General features: G+C 34.3%; 1 protein-coding gene across 1 annotated transcript; it reads right to left on the bottom strand.

The window, feature by feature from the left end:
• Nucleotides 1-2,551: 2,551 nt before the first annotated feature.
• On the bottom strand, nt 2,552-14,074 carry LOC132719460 (uncharacterized). Its single transcript, XM_060703231.1, has 6 exons — nt 13,973-14,074; nt 6,344-6,552; nt 5,742-5,880; nt 4,482-4,624; nt 3,280-3,457; nt 2,552-3,178 (listed from the first exon to the last, which is right to left on the bottom strand). The coding sequence occupies exons 2-6, from the start codon at nt 6,541-6,543 to the stop codon at nt 2,552-2,554; spliced, it is 1,287 nt and encodes a 428-aa protein (XP_060559214.1). The 5' UTR covers nt 6,544-6,552; nt 13,973-14,074.

Raw genomic sequence — 14,074 nt, 5'->3', positions numbered from 1 at the left:
ACAAATAAATCCAAATGATATCCCTCTGAATCAAACACAATTATTTTCCTCCCGTGAAATACACAACTTTCAAAGATGGCGGCCGCTTACATTTAACAAAGCCAGGTCTAATATAAATTAGCAGCAAGTAACAGAAATATGGATGGACGGTTGGACTTTTACTACTGCTAGAATTGTTTGTTTTTATTATAGAAAACAAGCGATCATTCATATTTTTAATAAAATAAATAATATCACCGCCATTTAACGTTGATTGTCGAACTTATTTTTCAGCCAAAGACTTCATGTATTTTATGAGAAATTCTACTAAATGAGGCTCTCAATGGGGAAAATAGATTTTAATATTAACGTATTTATTAAATGAAATTTCGTTTTAACTTGTTTTTAAGCATAAAATAAAAACAAAATTTGTTTGTTTGTTGTGCAAGATGTAATTTTATTTCATCTCGTGAACTTTAAAAACAGTATTCTGTTGTAATACTGTTTTTCAAAGCCCACTCGATGAAATAAAATTTCATCTTACATACAAACAAACAAATATCCTCTATATATTGCACAATTTCTTTATTTTATGAAAAATGTAAATTCATTAATTCATAACTTGACCGTTGTCGTCTGAGGTTTGATCTAGGACACTGAGTCTAATGGTAATTGTCTCTCATCGGTGATTCAGAAGTCATGTGGGATATGTAGTCTGCTGTCACATGTGGGGAAATTGGTAATGATTAAATGAGTTATTCAGAAAAACCGGCTAGGTGGACCGACCGCCAAGATACTAGTTAAAATCGGCTTAAAAACAATGTATATGTTTATTATAAACTTTAAGATTATCCGACGAAAATATTTAAGATTATCCAATGAAAATCGACGTAGGAAACGTGCTGTATCATATATATTCATAGCAACAGGCAATTTTATTCGACTGGATGGTTAGAATACGGTACTGCGTTGACTTTCCGGATTTTTTATTGGAAGATGACGTCATATTTTGTGCGTTATTTCAGACCCAATCAGGCAATGAAGTAGACCCATCGAACGAGCAGTAAGGGGTAAGTGATCAAAAGAAATTGACGGTGACCACTTTGCAACGTATGCATTTATTCATATACATTACCAAAAGCTATTACATATGTCGCGGGTCAGCACTACCAGGTAGACAGTTTCAAATGGATTGTTGGGTCGTAGTAAATTCAGAACATAAGATACGATCCTGTAATTATATATACATGCTATTTGTGATACATATACAAAAGTCATTATTTGATTAAATACGCAATATTACATTTATTGCCAAATATGATTCTTTAGAATAAATATTTATTAAATAAATACACAAATGTATTAATACCAGTAATTATATAAATGAATAAATACAGAAAATGGAAATATATTGTATAGCACAAAATGGCTTTGCTATTGTTTTGAAAAATGGCGGAGAGGGCGGAATGAGTTATGATTGGCTATTGACCCGTACAAAAGTAAATCGCATACAGCAAAAAGAAGTATTTTTAACAACAACTGCATATAAGACCCTGTAAGAGTACAATTTAAAACTGATCAATATATGTGTGCCTGCCTGCCTGCGTGCGTGCGTGTGTGTGTGTTTAAAAATGAAATGATCTAGGATATTTTATTGGGAGTATATGTTAAGTATATACAGTTGACTCTCAATAAGTCAAAATCGCTTTACTCAAAATTCCGCGTAAGTCGAAGAATTTATAAAGTCCCGCCAAATTTCCTTCTTTATCTTTGTATTTTAACTCCGCTTAGGTCAAATTTTGACTTACCGAGACTCCTGTTTAGTCGAAAAGAAAATTTGGTCCCGCCAATTAAAGGCCAACATATTTTCATCTCAATTAGTCGAAGTGTGAAAACAGCCGACTGATCAAAGGTCAGCGACACCAAGGTGAGATGTTGTCACTCGTGATTTACACGTTTCATAGTATATTTTAATTGCCGGTCATCATGTATTATTAACACGTCGTAAAAGTGGCTTTAATCCGTTTCAGGACTTAATTGGTTTTAACAGTTAGATAACTAAATTAAAATTTAATTACATTTCTTAAAGCAAGTTGACTCGTGCCAGTCGGACGGGTGTTAGTCAAATAACAGCTTAAGTATTGATGTGTGTTATTAAATAAATAACAATATGTTAAATTTAAAGTACCGTCATTTTAATGAATGCATAAGTATGGTACATTGGTTCACGATAGTTGTATTCGATTTCGATAATGCGAGAAATCAAAAGAGTTATGATTGGTATTACCGTCAAAATAAATGTATTAAATTAGCAAATAAAATTTTTTAACAACAATTGATGTAAGATTACCTGTAAAGATCAACTTTAAAACTGATCAACAAATACGGCCTACTTCTTGCACATTTAATAGCAGTGTATATACAAAATGAAGGTAATGGGAGTTCACGTTATGAATCGTTTTAATAAAAATTTTCCAGTCACTTGGATTATAGTTGCCGAGATCAACGTAATAAGGATATTATTTGAATATTTGCGATAGTCAAATATAAATAATGGTTAATTTGAATTATTTTATGCTTCCACTACTTCAAAGCTTTCATCACCTGTTATACGGTATTGTTTTGATTTGTAATTTGGTAAATCTTTGACACGTGACCTGTGAACCTCATCATACAGCATTTGTATTGCTTTAGGTATAGGTTCGAACCCTGCCAGTCTTGCTAATTCGTCATTGTACTTCCACTGACGTGGTCCCATGAAGTGGGCGTATCTATGTGGAAGTCCCTCCTTCAGCCGCTTTTGGTAGTCTAACGCCGTGTCCTGGTCCATGTCTTCGGCACTTGGTAATTTCTGCGTCCCGTCAAGAGAAGACAGCACAAACTTCACTTGGTTATCGAATTGTGGAAACGGGCATATGATTTTACACATGCCAATAAAAGACAAAGTATGAAACTTTGTATGTATGATATGTTTGTATAACGGGGTAATTCTCTCTTCGATTATTTTCAGTTGACATTCTTCTGTCAAAAAAGGGAAATTGTATCGATATCCGGTACAAAATAACAGTACGTCTGCTTCTTCCTCGAGACCGTCTTTGTAAACAACATTATAAGGTGTAAGACGAGCGATTCCTTGTCGTTGAAACATGTTTTCTGGCAGAGGCGAAGCTATCCTTGGTCTGTCATGACTCAATAATATCTGAAACAAAAAAAAGGAAAATAATTTTTAAAAAACAGATCTATTCAAAGGCCACAAACATAAAATGCGTTAACATCATATTCCTATATATTTACGTTTACCTTTTTAGCCACTGGGGCAATATCTAGGCAAATGTCTTGACCGGAAGCTGCTCCACCTAGGCAGACGACAATTTTATCTTTGAACTGCTCTGGCTCCCGGTAATCATGACTGTGGATAATTGTTCCGCGAAACTCTTCCAAGCCTTCCAGTTTGGGAAGCAAAGGTACAGAGTAATGACTGAAATGAAGACAAATGAGCCGCGTCACGACAAAAACAACATAGTGCGTTTGCGACCAACATGGATCCAGACCAGCCTGTGCATTCGCTTTCAGTTCCTCTACTTGTTATAGGGTTTGTAAGCGAACAGCATGGATCATGATCAGACTGCGCGGATGCAAAGGCTGGTCTGGATTCATGCTGGTCGCAAACGCACTATGTTGGTTTTGTCATGGCGCGGCTCATTTCATCTTGTATTGGTAATGTCTGATAGTGATCATATGAACTCTTACCACTGTAAATATCATAAATGGATATACATGTATTCAATTTTCAATCTGGATAAAACTTAATAATTTTAGGAACATTTTCAAAATCTGACTAAATAGCGAACAGGGAATACCATAATCCGACGGCATGGATGTGTCGGTTACACTTGGACTGCATTGATCGAATTGGTATATTCTGTTGCAGCATGGAAACAACACTACATTACTTCAGTCGAATGTCGCTTACGTCATGACGCCGTCATTAAAAAAATTGCTATCATACTTTGTTCTTCAATCAGTATTTGAATATCTAAATTTTCATATCTTCATTATTGTATTTTCGTACTTTTCTTAAGGAAACATAACTGGCAGAAGAAAAAATAGATACGATTGTTAGGGATTTTTGATAACATTTGAAAGGAGTTAGGGTTATTTCGGTCGTTGGTACTATTTGCAGCCGTCTTTGGTATCTTAAAGTATACTAGACAGTGCCCACGCATGTAAAATGTACTCATTTACTGCTGGACAGCTTCCAAATTAAACGTACCAAAAATTGGTGTCGTAAAACAATATACGAAACGATATCCTATGTCTAGTCTTTAACTCAAGCTTAATTAAGCTTTGAGGAATTCTAATAAGCCCAAAAATATACCGCCAAAAAGTCATACGGCATATATTTTTAAAAATAAGAATAAACTCTATGCAAACGTGCTCATACAAAAAGTTCAGCAACAAAATTTTGTAACATGCGCTGTACCAGTCTTGGTTACACGTACCCATTGCATACAATTACGGCATCAAAATCTTCACTTCCGGTCTCAGGTTTTACTGCCGCCGAGCTAACTGAAGAGTATTCAACCTTCCATCTTGTCTTATTTTCTAAAGAAAGTGGTGTGACACTGTCAACCTTGGTATTGAACTGTAAACAAAATTTAGCTCGTTACCCGTGAGGAATTTTTAATTGAACATATTTGCCATCAATGTGAATCAATTTCAATCACAGGAAAACAAAACGCAATTTTCCGGCTTTCTTCGTCAAACCTCGGGTGTGTTCCGAATGCAAGAAAACAAATGATTCTACAAAACGCCATTCTTCGGACCTTCCTGTGATCATACAATGTCGAAACGTCCTCAGCTATTATCTATAATGTATTTATCCGAAGACTGACGGAAAGGGCCGAAAAGTTGCGATTTGATCATACGAACAGTTTCGAACTGCGATTCGAAATGATTATTCCCTGCGGTCTGAAGACCGCAGGGTATTGGTCCAGACCGCAGGGTATTGGTACGCGTTTAACTTTTGAGGCATGGAGGAGCACGTGACCTGTTTTCGGTACATGGAGGAGCATGTGATCTGTAAACCGTACATGATTGGTTAATTGACTTCGAAAACCTAGCTAAATACCGTTTGCCGGTAAGTTACGGATTTACCTCTAGGGAATTAGTCCGAATTGCACCTCATTAAGAACAAAACACTATTACGTGATATATCTAATTTTCTATAATTTTTTACCGTTTAAGGTGGAAAAACTTGAATGATGTGTTTGAAAATTATCAATGTTTCTTTAATATCTATCTCAAATTTTACAAACAATAAATTATTTATACTGAAAATCTACAAGATTTAAATATACGTAGTGGCATCTAATAAATAGAGATATTTTATGCGTAAACTTGTGTGTTTACTTTTGTTTTGCTCGGAATTATTCATAAAATGGTAGGCCTATTTAATAATTTTCTTAAAATAAATAATTGTTTTATGTTCGACCTTCTCCGGTCTTCAACGGTCACCAGTCACCAAAGACCTTCTTCTATATTGATCGATTATTGTCAACTATATTCCTGATGCAAACGTTTATTTACCCTCCCCCCCCCCCGATTTATCCCCCCCCCCCGAACAATGTTGAAAATAGTTAAATGAAATATCTTTATATCATTAAAAATGTTCCCCGCAGGAAACCATTTTACTTGTCAATATATAGTTCTTGTCCAAAGTTTGGCGGCATTAGCAGAAAAGTTGCGATTGTTCAACTGACCTTGAAATATTTGCGAATCTCATAGTGGTCGGCGTAATCTTGTAGGTATTTTAAGACATCTTGATGATCGCAAAACGAAGGAAGTTCATCCGGAAGTGGGAAACCAGGAAATCCCATTACCTCTTTAGGGATGTTAGTTCTGTAACATATGTGAAATTCACTTGATTTTGTTTGCTTGTGTGCTTGTTGGTCTTGTGCTATTAATCTATGAATGCAATCTTACCAAAATATGAACATTTTGAACTGTAACATTAAATTAGATTGAAATTATTACCGAAGAAAATCATACACAAAGGTTTTTTAATAAGTTTATTAAGTTTCTAATGTTGTTGTTGTTGTGCGCGTGCGTGTGCATGCGTGCGTTGGTGCGTGTGTGTGTTTGTGTGGTGAAGATAAAATTCATCAGCTCTTAAAAATGTCGACGTCGAATATTAATTAAAGATTGCGTGAAGTTCGGAAAATTTTGCTTTATTTTCAAAATCATTATTAGAAAATTAAATATATGTATTATCTCATATTATATTGTTAATTATGCATACTATAATATTATTCAGAATATCAATTTATACTTAATTATTTGTATCATACACATCTTTATTCACCTAAGGTTTTTGTACATGCTTGAATGTATTGGTAAGCCATTTTCATCAACCCCAATGCTATCCGTGTATCGCCATGTACCGCCAACATCCGGGCCAATTTCGAACCCAACACCTTGGAATGTTTCTGGTCTTGCCGACAGGTGTCGCACTGCAGCTAGCCCCGCCGCTCCACAACCAATCACACAAACTCGTAAAACCATGATGATGATCTATTAGAAATATTTTAAAACATCAAATTGCATACAGTATCGGGTATTACAAATCACTAAAGTAACATTGTTACAAAAATGTACATGTAATAGCTAAACTAAAATCACCTTTTTTGCCACAGGACTGTTCATGCATCTGTCTATTGAAAAGATGTTAGTTGCAACAGCTACAGGCTCGCTCCTTTGAACAGTTTAATATAAATTTTTTTTTAGAAAAAAAAATTTAAATCACATTATTTACTGTTACCATTGATATCATGTATACATACTTTGTATTCGATCTTAACATACATGTATACATGTTACATGTATACTTATATACATAGTGTGATTTGCATATCTATTGACTATTCTGTGCTAGAATAGTAGTACATGGGTGGTCGGTGCGACCCCGCCCTTCATCACTAACATTGCTAATGGTCGTTCGGGTGAGAGGTTACAAGCAGAGGTACCGTTTGTAGGAACTCTACTATGGAGGCTATTCGTTGCCAAAAATCCAGCCTTGTTGATCTGAGTTGAACAGTTTGTTAATGGACAAATTACAATTGTATTTCTATGTATGTAAACTCCAATGTTGCATTTTTGGATTGAGTTTGCCGATTTAACATTGTAAACATGCATTTCGACAGAATACATTTTGTTTAACGACAAAACATTAACTGTTTTGCTGATAGTAGCAATACCAAGTGTTCGAATACTCATTGTCCGTGTATACGCTGACAAAACAGAAGTTACATTCTAAGCTTTACATTGTCGAACCATCATGATTCGAATCAGCATAATCCAGCTTTACACGTTCTTCGATAGGAGATAAAATAAGATCCGCCCATTTTCCCGCCCTCTACATCATCGTAAATAAACCTATTTATCCGCTCATGTTCGGTATTTACCGTCGGCGACAAGAAGCGGCGTAGTTTCCGTTTACCACACCTTTTAGGTGTTTAGTTATTCACCAAACATAATTCACTTGCATGATTGCCATTCTATGCCTTTATACAATCAACATCAGCGGACTTTAAAGGATTATAGGCATATAAGTTTTAAAACGTTGTAGAAACACATTTCCCAGAAAAAGAAACTAAAAAAAAAATAATAAGTCTCACCAGGCTACTTACTGCCTGAGGTTAAATATTTTTCGAGAAAGTAAACTCTATTGATAAGACTATATTCAACGACAAATAAATTTTACTGAGGGGATTCCAATTTGCATATGAATGAGTAACTTGTACAGATAAGCTGCTTCCTTATCACTTTCATAGTTTCAAGTCAATATCTGATAGAGATTTTGATACGACTTATTACTAATACAGACCAAATTCTGGCTGTTGTATTTCCTAGTAGTAGCATATTATTACATTAGTAACCTTAATTCTAAGGTATGACTTTTATCTCTTAGAAAGCCATCACTTACAAAACTTAATAAATATTCTGTGTAGTATTTTATGTACATAAAAATAGTTCTCTGCTTTTGATCAGATAGACAGCAAGTCTGTAGGTAACAGCTATTGACAGCATGTATACACAGATTTTAGAGTTGCTAATTATTCAGTACAATGCATAAAAAGACCTTAACCTACGTCAGCTTATATATATTTAATAATAAAAGACTAAATCACATCCTATGACTCAAAATACCTCCCACTGGAGGTAAACAGAGATGCTAGGATACACTAGATATTTATTTCCACATTTAAATGGGACACATTCAAGTTTTTCGTTATACAACGGAATTATCGATAGTAAACTTTGAATTGTTTCGTGGTTATACACTTGGTCATAAATGTGGGGTTTTCTACAACCCAACATAGTCCTTTAAATTAAAAGAATGCACATGTTTACTGTTCAATTCTCTTTATTCGTGTTGCCAAAAGAGACTTCCACGTATCTCATTCTAGTACTATTTGCTGAATGTTAAAGATTTTCCGTAAGAGTATTTCCGTGTTACGTTTGAAGGCACACAAACCCTATCGTTTATATCAACAAATAGTGGTGTGTGTCATAAACTAGAACTCCGCGAGTCGGATGTGTCGCCTTGTGAAAAATATAGTTTAGGAGAAATGGCCAGGACAAAAATGAAGAAAATAAAGAAGTGCAGGTACCGGTTCTTGTACACTGCATTTTTCTTAATGAGATCTATCATCCTATGAAGTTTACAGACCATAGCTTTTATACTTAAGGACAAAAATAAAGTATGAAAAATAACAAAGGGCAATAACTCAAAAAATTAGAAATGAAGAGTACAAGTTCTTGTGCATTTCACTTCTTCTTAATGAGATCTATCATTTTTATAAGATTTAAGAGTATAGCTTTTATACTTTTGGAGAAATGGCCTTAACAAAAAGAAAGTATGAAAATTAACAAAGGGCAATAACTGAAAAAATAAGAAATACAGAGTACCAGTTCTTGTGCACTGCACTTATTCTTAATAAGGTCTATCATCATATGAAGATTCATGTCCATAGCTTTTGGAGAAATGGCGTGGACAAAAACAAAGTATGAAAATTTACAAAGGGCAATAACTCAAAAAATAAGAAATGCAGGGTACCCGTTCTTGTGCACTGCACTTTTTCTTAATTAGATCTACCATCCTATGAAGTTTCAAGTCAATAGCTTTTATACTTTAGGAGGAATGGCCCGGACGAAAATAAAGTATGAAAATTATTAAAGGGCAATAACTCAAACATTAAGAAGAGCAGACTACCGGTTCTTGTGCACTGCACTTCGAGTCATCAAAAGAAGCATGCATACCAAGTTTGAAGTAAATCCGACTTATAATGACTGACTTATGCTCCGGACAAGCTTATGGGGGCGCGGTCAACTGTAATGCAGTTGATGTAACAATTTTTGTACCAGCAAGAGTTACTTCTCTTTATATTCTGCTTTCGTGAAAATTGGCTCCGCTTATTAATTTTCGTCTATTTCCGTGTTAATTTCATATATGGAAGTTGCAAAATCGTTTACAAATGTTAATCGCGTTAGAATCACCGTAGGGAACGTGTTACAGTATCGCGCTTTCTGGTAACAGTATAGAATTTTCAAGATGGATGACTATTTGTGGGGAAGACGGGTAGGTGATTTTATTCCGGTCCATACTACAAGTAGTTCAGTTTCTAAAAGATGTGCTTGTGCTTTGTTTGTAAGGAACTGGATCCGGTATCTATTCGTATATTTCTTCAGACCCTGCACCGCAGTTTTATATTGTCTCATTAATGTGCTGATTTGACAGACAATTTGAATCGAGAGACTAACGCATTTTCTCCAATTCCGAGATTATTTAAGCATGCCTACAAAAAGTAAACCTACAAAACGTTAGTCCTTTGTGTTTAGAAACGTTTATAAAAGTAAATGACCAGATGAACCTATTTTCCTGTTCGAAAAAATAAACAATGTTACAGTATATATAACACGTTCCCTACGGTGATTCTAACGCGACACACATTTGTAAACGATTTTGCAACTTCCATATTTGGAATTATCACGGAAATAGACCAAAATTAAAAGGCGGAGCCAATTTTCACGAAAGCAGAATATAAAGAGAACTCTTGCTGGTACAAAAATAGTTCAAATTATATACTGTAACCGGAAAGCGCGATACTGTAACACGTTCCCCACGGTGAGAATGTAAATGTTGTAAACCTGAGTGCAGTTACATTCTCAACGTCTTGATGCACAGCATTAAACGTATTGTGTATGTTCTATCGTTTACATTTCTACATGTAGCAAATTTGAAGTTATACATTTATAAATACAGTTTGCAATTTATCTAAGTTGCGCATGTTAACAGCTTCCATTTTATCAAATCGAGATAATCAAAATGCTTAATACCAGTGCATTATGTAACTCTCGGATCGACAATTAGATTTTTACTAATCTGTTTAGTAGAACCGAAGTTTGCATTGTCAAGTTTCAAAGGCTGGATTATTGGCAACGAATAACCTACATACTCTACGCGAACCAGATTAATTTTAAATATTGCCAATGCAATATCTTCGAAAGATAACACTAACTCTTCGGGATGGTTAGAGGATGGGGCGGGGCATTACGCGCGCATGTATGGGAAATCGAAATTTGACAAAATGAATTCTAAAGAAAAAATGTTATATGACGGAAACATTTTATTATGTGGCATTAAATTCTCCATTCTCATTGGCTTAGGGCAGACAATTTACGAGGGAAGGCCAATGTCATGCAAAGGCGACAACAATTCAGACAATCCATTCGTTTGAAAGACAGGGGTATATAAACTGTAAAATATGTAAATATTAAGATCGTTCCAGCCATCGACAGTATAAAATAACGTATCCATCGACTGAAACAAACATATATATACGAGTACATGTAGTTATATGAATATATGATATACTATCATTCACTGAGGCTGATACAGAACCTATTTCACTCGCGTCAGATATTTCAAAATTTTCCATATTATATCAAGTTGATGCATTTTCCATAAGAATTTATATTTGTCTTGTTAAGCTAATCTAATTTGGTGTTGCTCAGCTTCCGTTATTTTTGTTTCTTTTACAATACAGCACTAATCATCTAAGGCAAATATACTTTTTGCTTTTCAAAAGCTATATTTTAAAAACCTAGTTGTTGCTGTATAAACTAACCTAATTCATAACCTCAAAGACTAACATTTTCCATGCTCTACTTCGCCCTCAAATATACCCTTTTTACACTCTAAGGCTTACCTAAATCATATCATTCAAGGCCAACCTACTTTTTGCATTTCAATTATAACATATTTTATGCTGGATGCTCTAAGCGATAAATTATATCATAAAAACGGAAAGGATCTACGCGGGTGACTACACCTGTGTTATAACTTTCTTTGTATATTTGATTAATCGTCAGATATCACTTTAGCATAACTTCACTTTCATGAATTTGCTCAAAGTTCAACCTGTGTTTAACTTAAAAAAATGTTATTATTCAAATTTATTCTACATGTATATCCTTCTGAAAAAAATGTGATATGGTATGATGAAAGTTAAAAATGGGTCAAAAACAGAAAAGGACGGGTTGCATTTGTATACCAAATATCATGAGGCAGTGATGTTACGAAAAACAAATTACCCTTGACCATTAATGTCGAAAATCTAATTAAGTCAGTAAACAGGAGATGGATGAGTGACAGACCCCACAGTATGGGACCAAGTGTCAATGCTCTATGCCAAATATCAAGAGGCTATGATAATAAGTTGCTGACAAAACTGTTTCGAAAATGTCCTACCATTTACCATTAATGTCGAAAATTTAAGTAAGTCAGTAAATAGGAAGTGAATGAGCGACAGACCTGAAATAAAATCCCACGGTATGGGACCATGTGCCAATATTGTATGCCAAATATAAAGAGATAAGTAATTGCTGAAAAAAACATTTGAGCCGCGGCATGACAAAACCAACATAATGGGTTTGCAACCAGCATGTATCCAGACCAGCCTGCGCATCCGCACAGTCTGATCAGGATCCATGCTGTTCGCTATTAGTTTCTTTACTTGTTTAAGGTTCTGTAAGCGAACAACATGGATACTGATCAGACTGCGCGGATGCGCAGGCTGGTCTGGATCCATGTTGGTCGCAAACCCATTATGTTGGTTTTGTCGTGACACGGCTCATTTACGAAAATTTCCTACCATTGACCATTAATGTGAGTCAGTAAACAGGGAGTGGATGAGCGACAGACCTGAAATCAAATCCCACAATATGGGACCATGTGTCAATGCTGTATGCCAAATATCAAGAGGCTGTGACAAGCAGTTTCTAAGAAAAGTGTTATGAAAATTTCCTACCATTGAACAGTAATGTGAAAAATTTAGCTAAGTTGTCAAACAGTCGGGATAAGTATATGTATAATTTATATAGAATAGAATAATTAAGAATGGGATTATAAGAAAAAAAGACATCATCATGGCATATTAAATAATTCAGCGAACTTGTGTATATGGTTAGCGATCAAAGATTTTACTATGAAAGATATGAGGCTATGTTCTATTGATTTAGATTTTTATCATTTCTTTCATGGTTAAATATGGATTGGTGTTTTTTTTTTTTATGAAATACCAATTGATTAGCATTTGTAGCATTTGTTTGGGTAACATCTCGGGATATCTCCCCGACCGGTGTTAAATCGTCGTAATTAACTCGTTTCATAGCTTTTATTTACGTGAATTAATTAGCGCATTCAATCCTTAAATGTAAATGCACAGCTTTGTCTTTTTAAGTTATTTTGCTATTTTGCAAAGAAATCTCAATAACTTTAAAATATTTCTATAATTGCACAACACCTACTAAAGTGTACTTGTCCAATTTTCAGAATGGTATACCTTTTTTTAAGTTGACATCAAACTTGTTAGTAATCAGACACTGTTATCAACAGGCCACTTTGTATGCATGCGCTTGCAAACGAAATGAATACATTAAAATTTTAGACAAAATTATGCAATAATATTCCTTATTTTCTTATTTCTACTGATGCGTAATAGACAATTCAAAATTTTACAAAATTTAAATTCGTATACTTCATATATCAAAAGACAAAACAAAAATAAGTAAAAATAACAACGATACTTTATTCAGTGAAATAAATAATGCGTTCCATATAGCTATATTTCTTTTCAACATATTGATTTTATTTCTACGACCTTAATTAAAATATTGCAACAGATGTTCATCCGGTTGAAGATACAATGTATATGTATTTTCTTTTTTAAAATGAACATACACAATATATTCAATATTACATAGGTCGAGACATACGTGAATATAAATAGAAAGAAGTTTAAAAAGAAATAGATAAGCGACAGGCAAAAACAATAAGCAAAACAACAAATCAACAAAATAAAATTGGATAAAGCCGTTAGAGCTATGAATAAGTAAAATTTACATTATTTAAATCTTATAATATCCTTTCTTCGAACAACTGATTTTTCCATTTTCAATTTTGACCATTTTCTGTATGACTCTTGGGATATCAAGATGTTTATAAAGTCCGCCGACAGAATAAGTGCTTGGTCAGGCTACACAGATGTGCAGGTCTGGCAAAGGCTATCAATTTTGGGTCGAGCAGAATAAATTTTATACATTAAGGTAGGCAATATGGTGCATTAAAAGCGCGACGTTTTTTACTGTCACCTTTCTTTGTTGACCCGGTTTCCGACTCAGATTCTAATGTACTTTCCTTTAATGTAATAAAATTCAAATAATATGCAGCTCGTTCACATAATTTAGTACTTAGTAGTCTATATGTGTAGATTTCGGTAAAATTCATTTAATTTCATAACCCTTTTTTCACAGATAATTATGTCATTTAATTTTGATTAAAACATAAACTTACGGGCACATCGTTTGTAGTGTAAATCTTACAAAAAACTCACGAATATGTTATTTTAATGTAATTAAAACATAAACTTACCGGTCTATGAAATCCAACTTAAGAGTGATGCGGCAGAAAAACAGCAATGAATAAGAAATTGACAGCTTGCAAATCGATGATACGTTGCTACGGTTAAGAGAA

This window comes from Ruditapes philippinarum, unplaced genomic scaffold (genome assembly GCF_026571515.1).
Source record: "Ruditapes philippinarum isolate M1 unplaced genomic scaffold, ASM2657151v2 ctg5369_1_1_1_1, whole genome shotgun sequence".
In the NCBI taxonomy this organism is placed as follows: domain Eukaryota; kingdom Metazoa; phylum Mollusca; class Bivalvia; order Venerida; family Veneridae; genus Ruditapes; species Ruditapes philippinarum.
The sequence above is the reverse complement of the archived record's forward strand: the minus strand, read 5'-3'. Positions and strand labels throughout refer to the sequence as shown.

Bases quoted from the DNA above. Each gene is read 5' to 3' on its own strand.
- LOC132719460 (XM_060703231.1), bottom strand. From the start codon at position 6,543: ATGGTTTTACGAGTTTGTGTGATTGGTTGTGGAGCGGCGGGGCTAGCT. The intron at 5,881-6,343 runs GTGAATAAAGAT...CATATGTTACAG, and splicing joins AGCATGTACAAAAACCTTAG to AACTAACATCCCTAAAGAGG. The intron at 3,179-3,279 runs GTAAACGTAAAT...TTTTTGTTTCAG, and splicing joins TTGCCCCAGTGGCTAAAAAG to ATATTATTGAGTCATGACAG.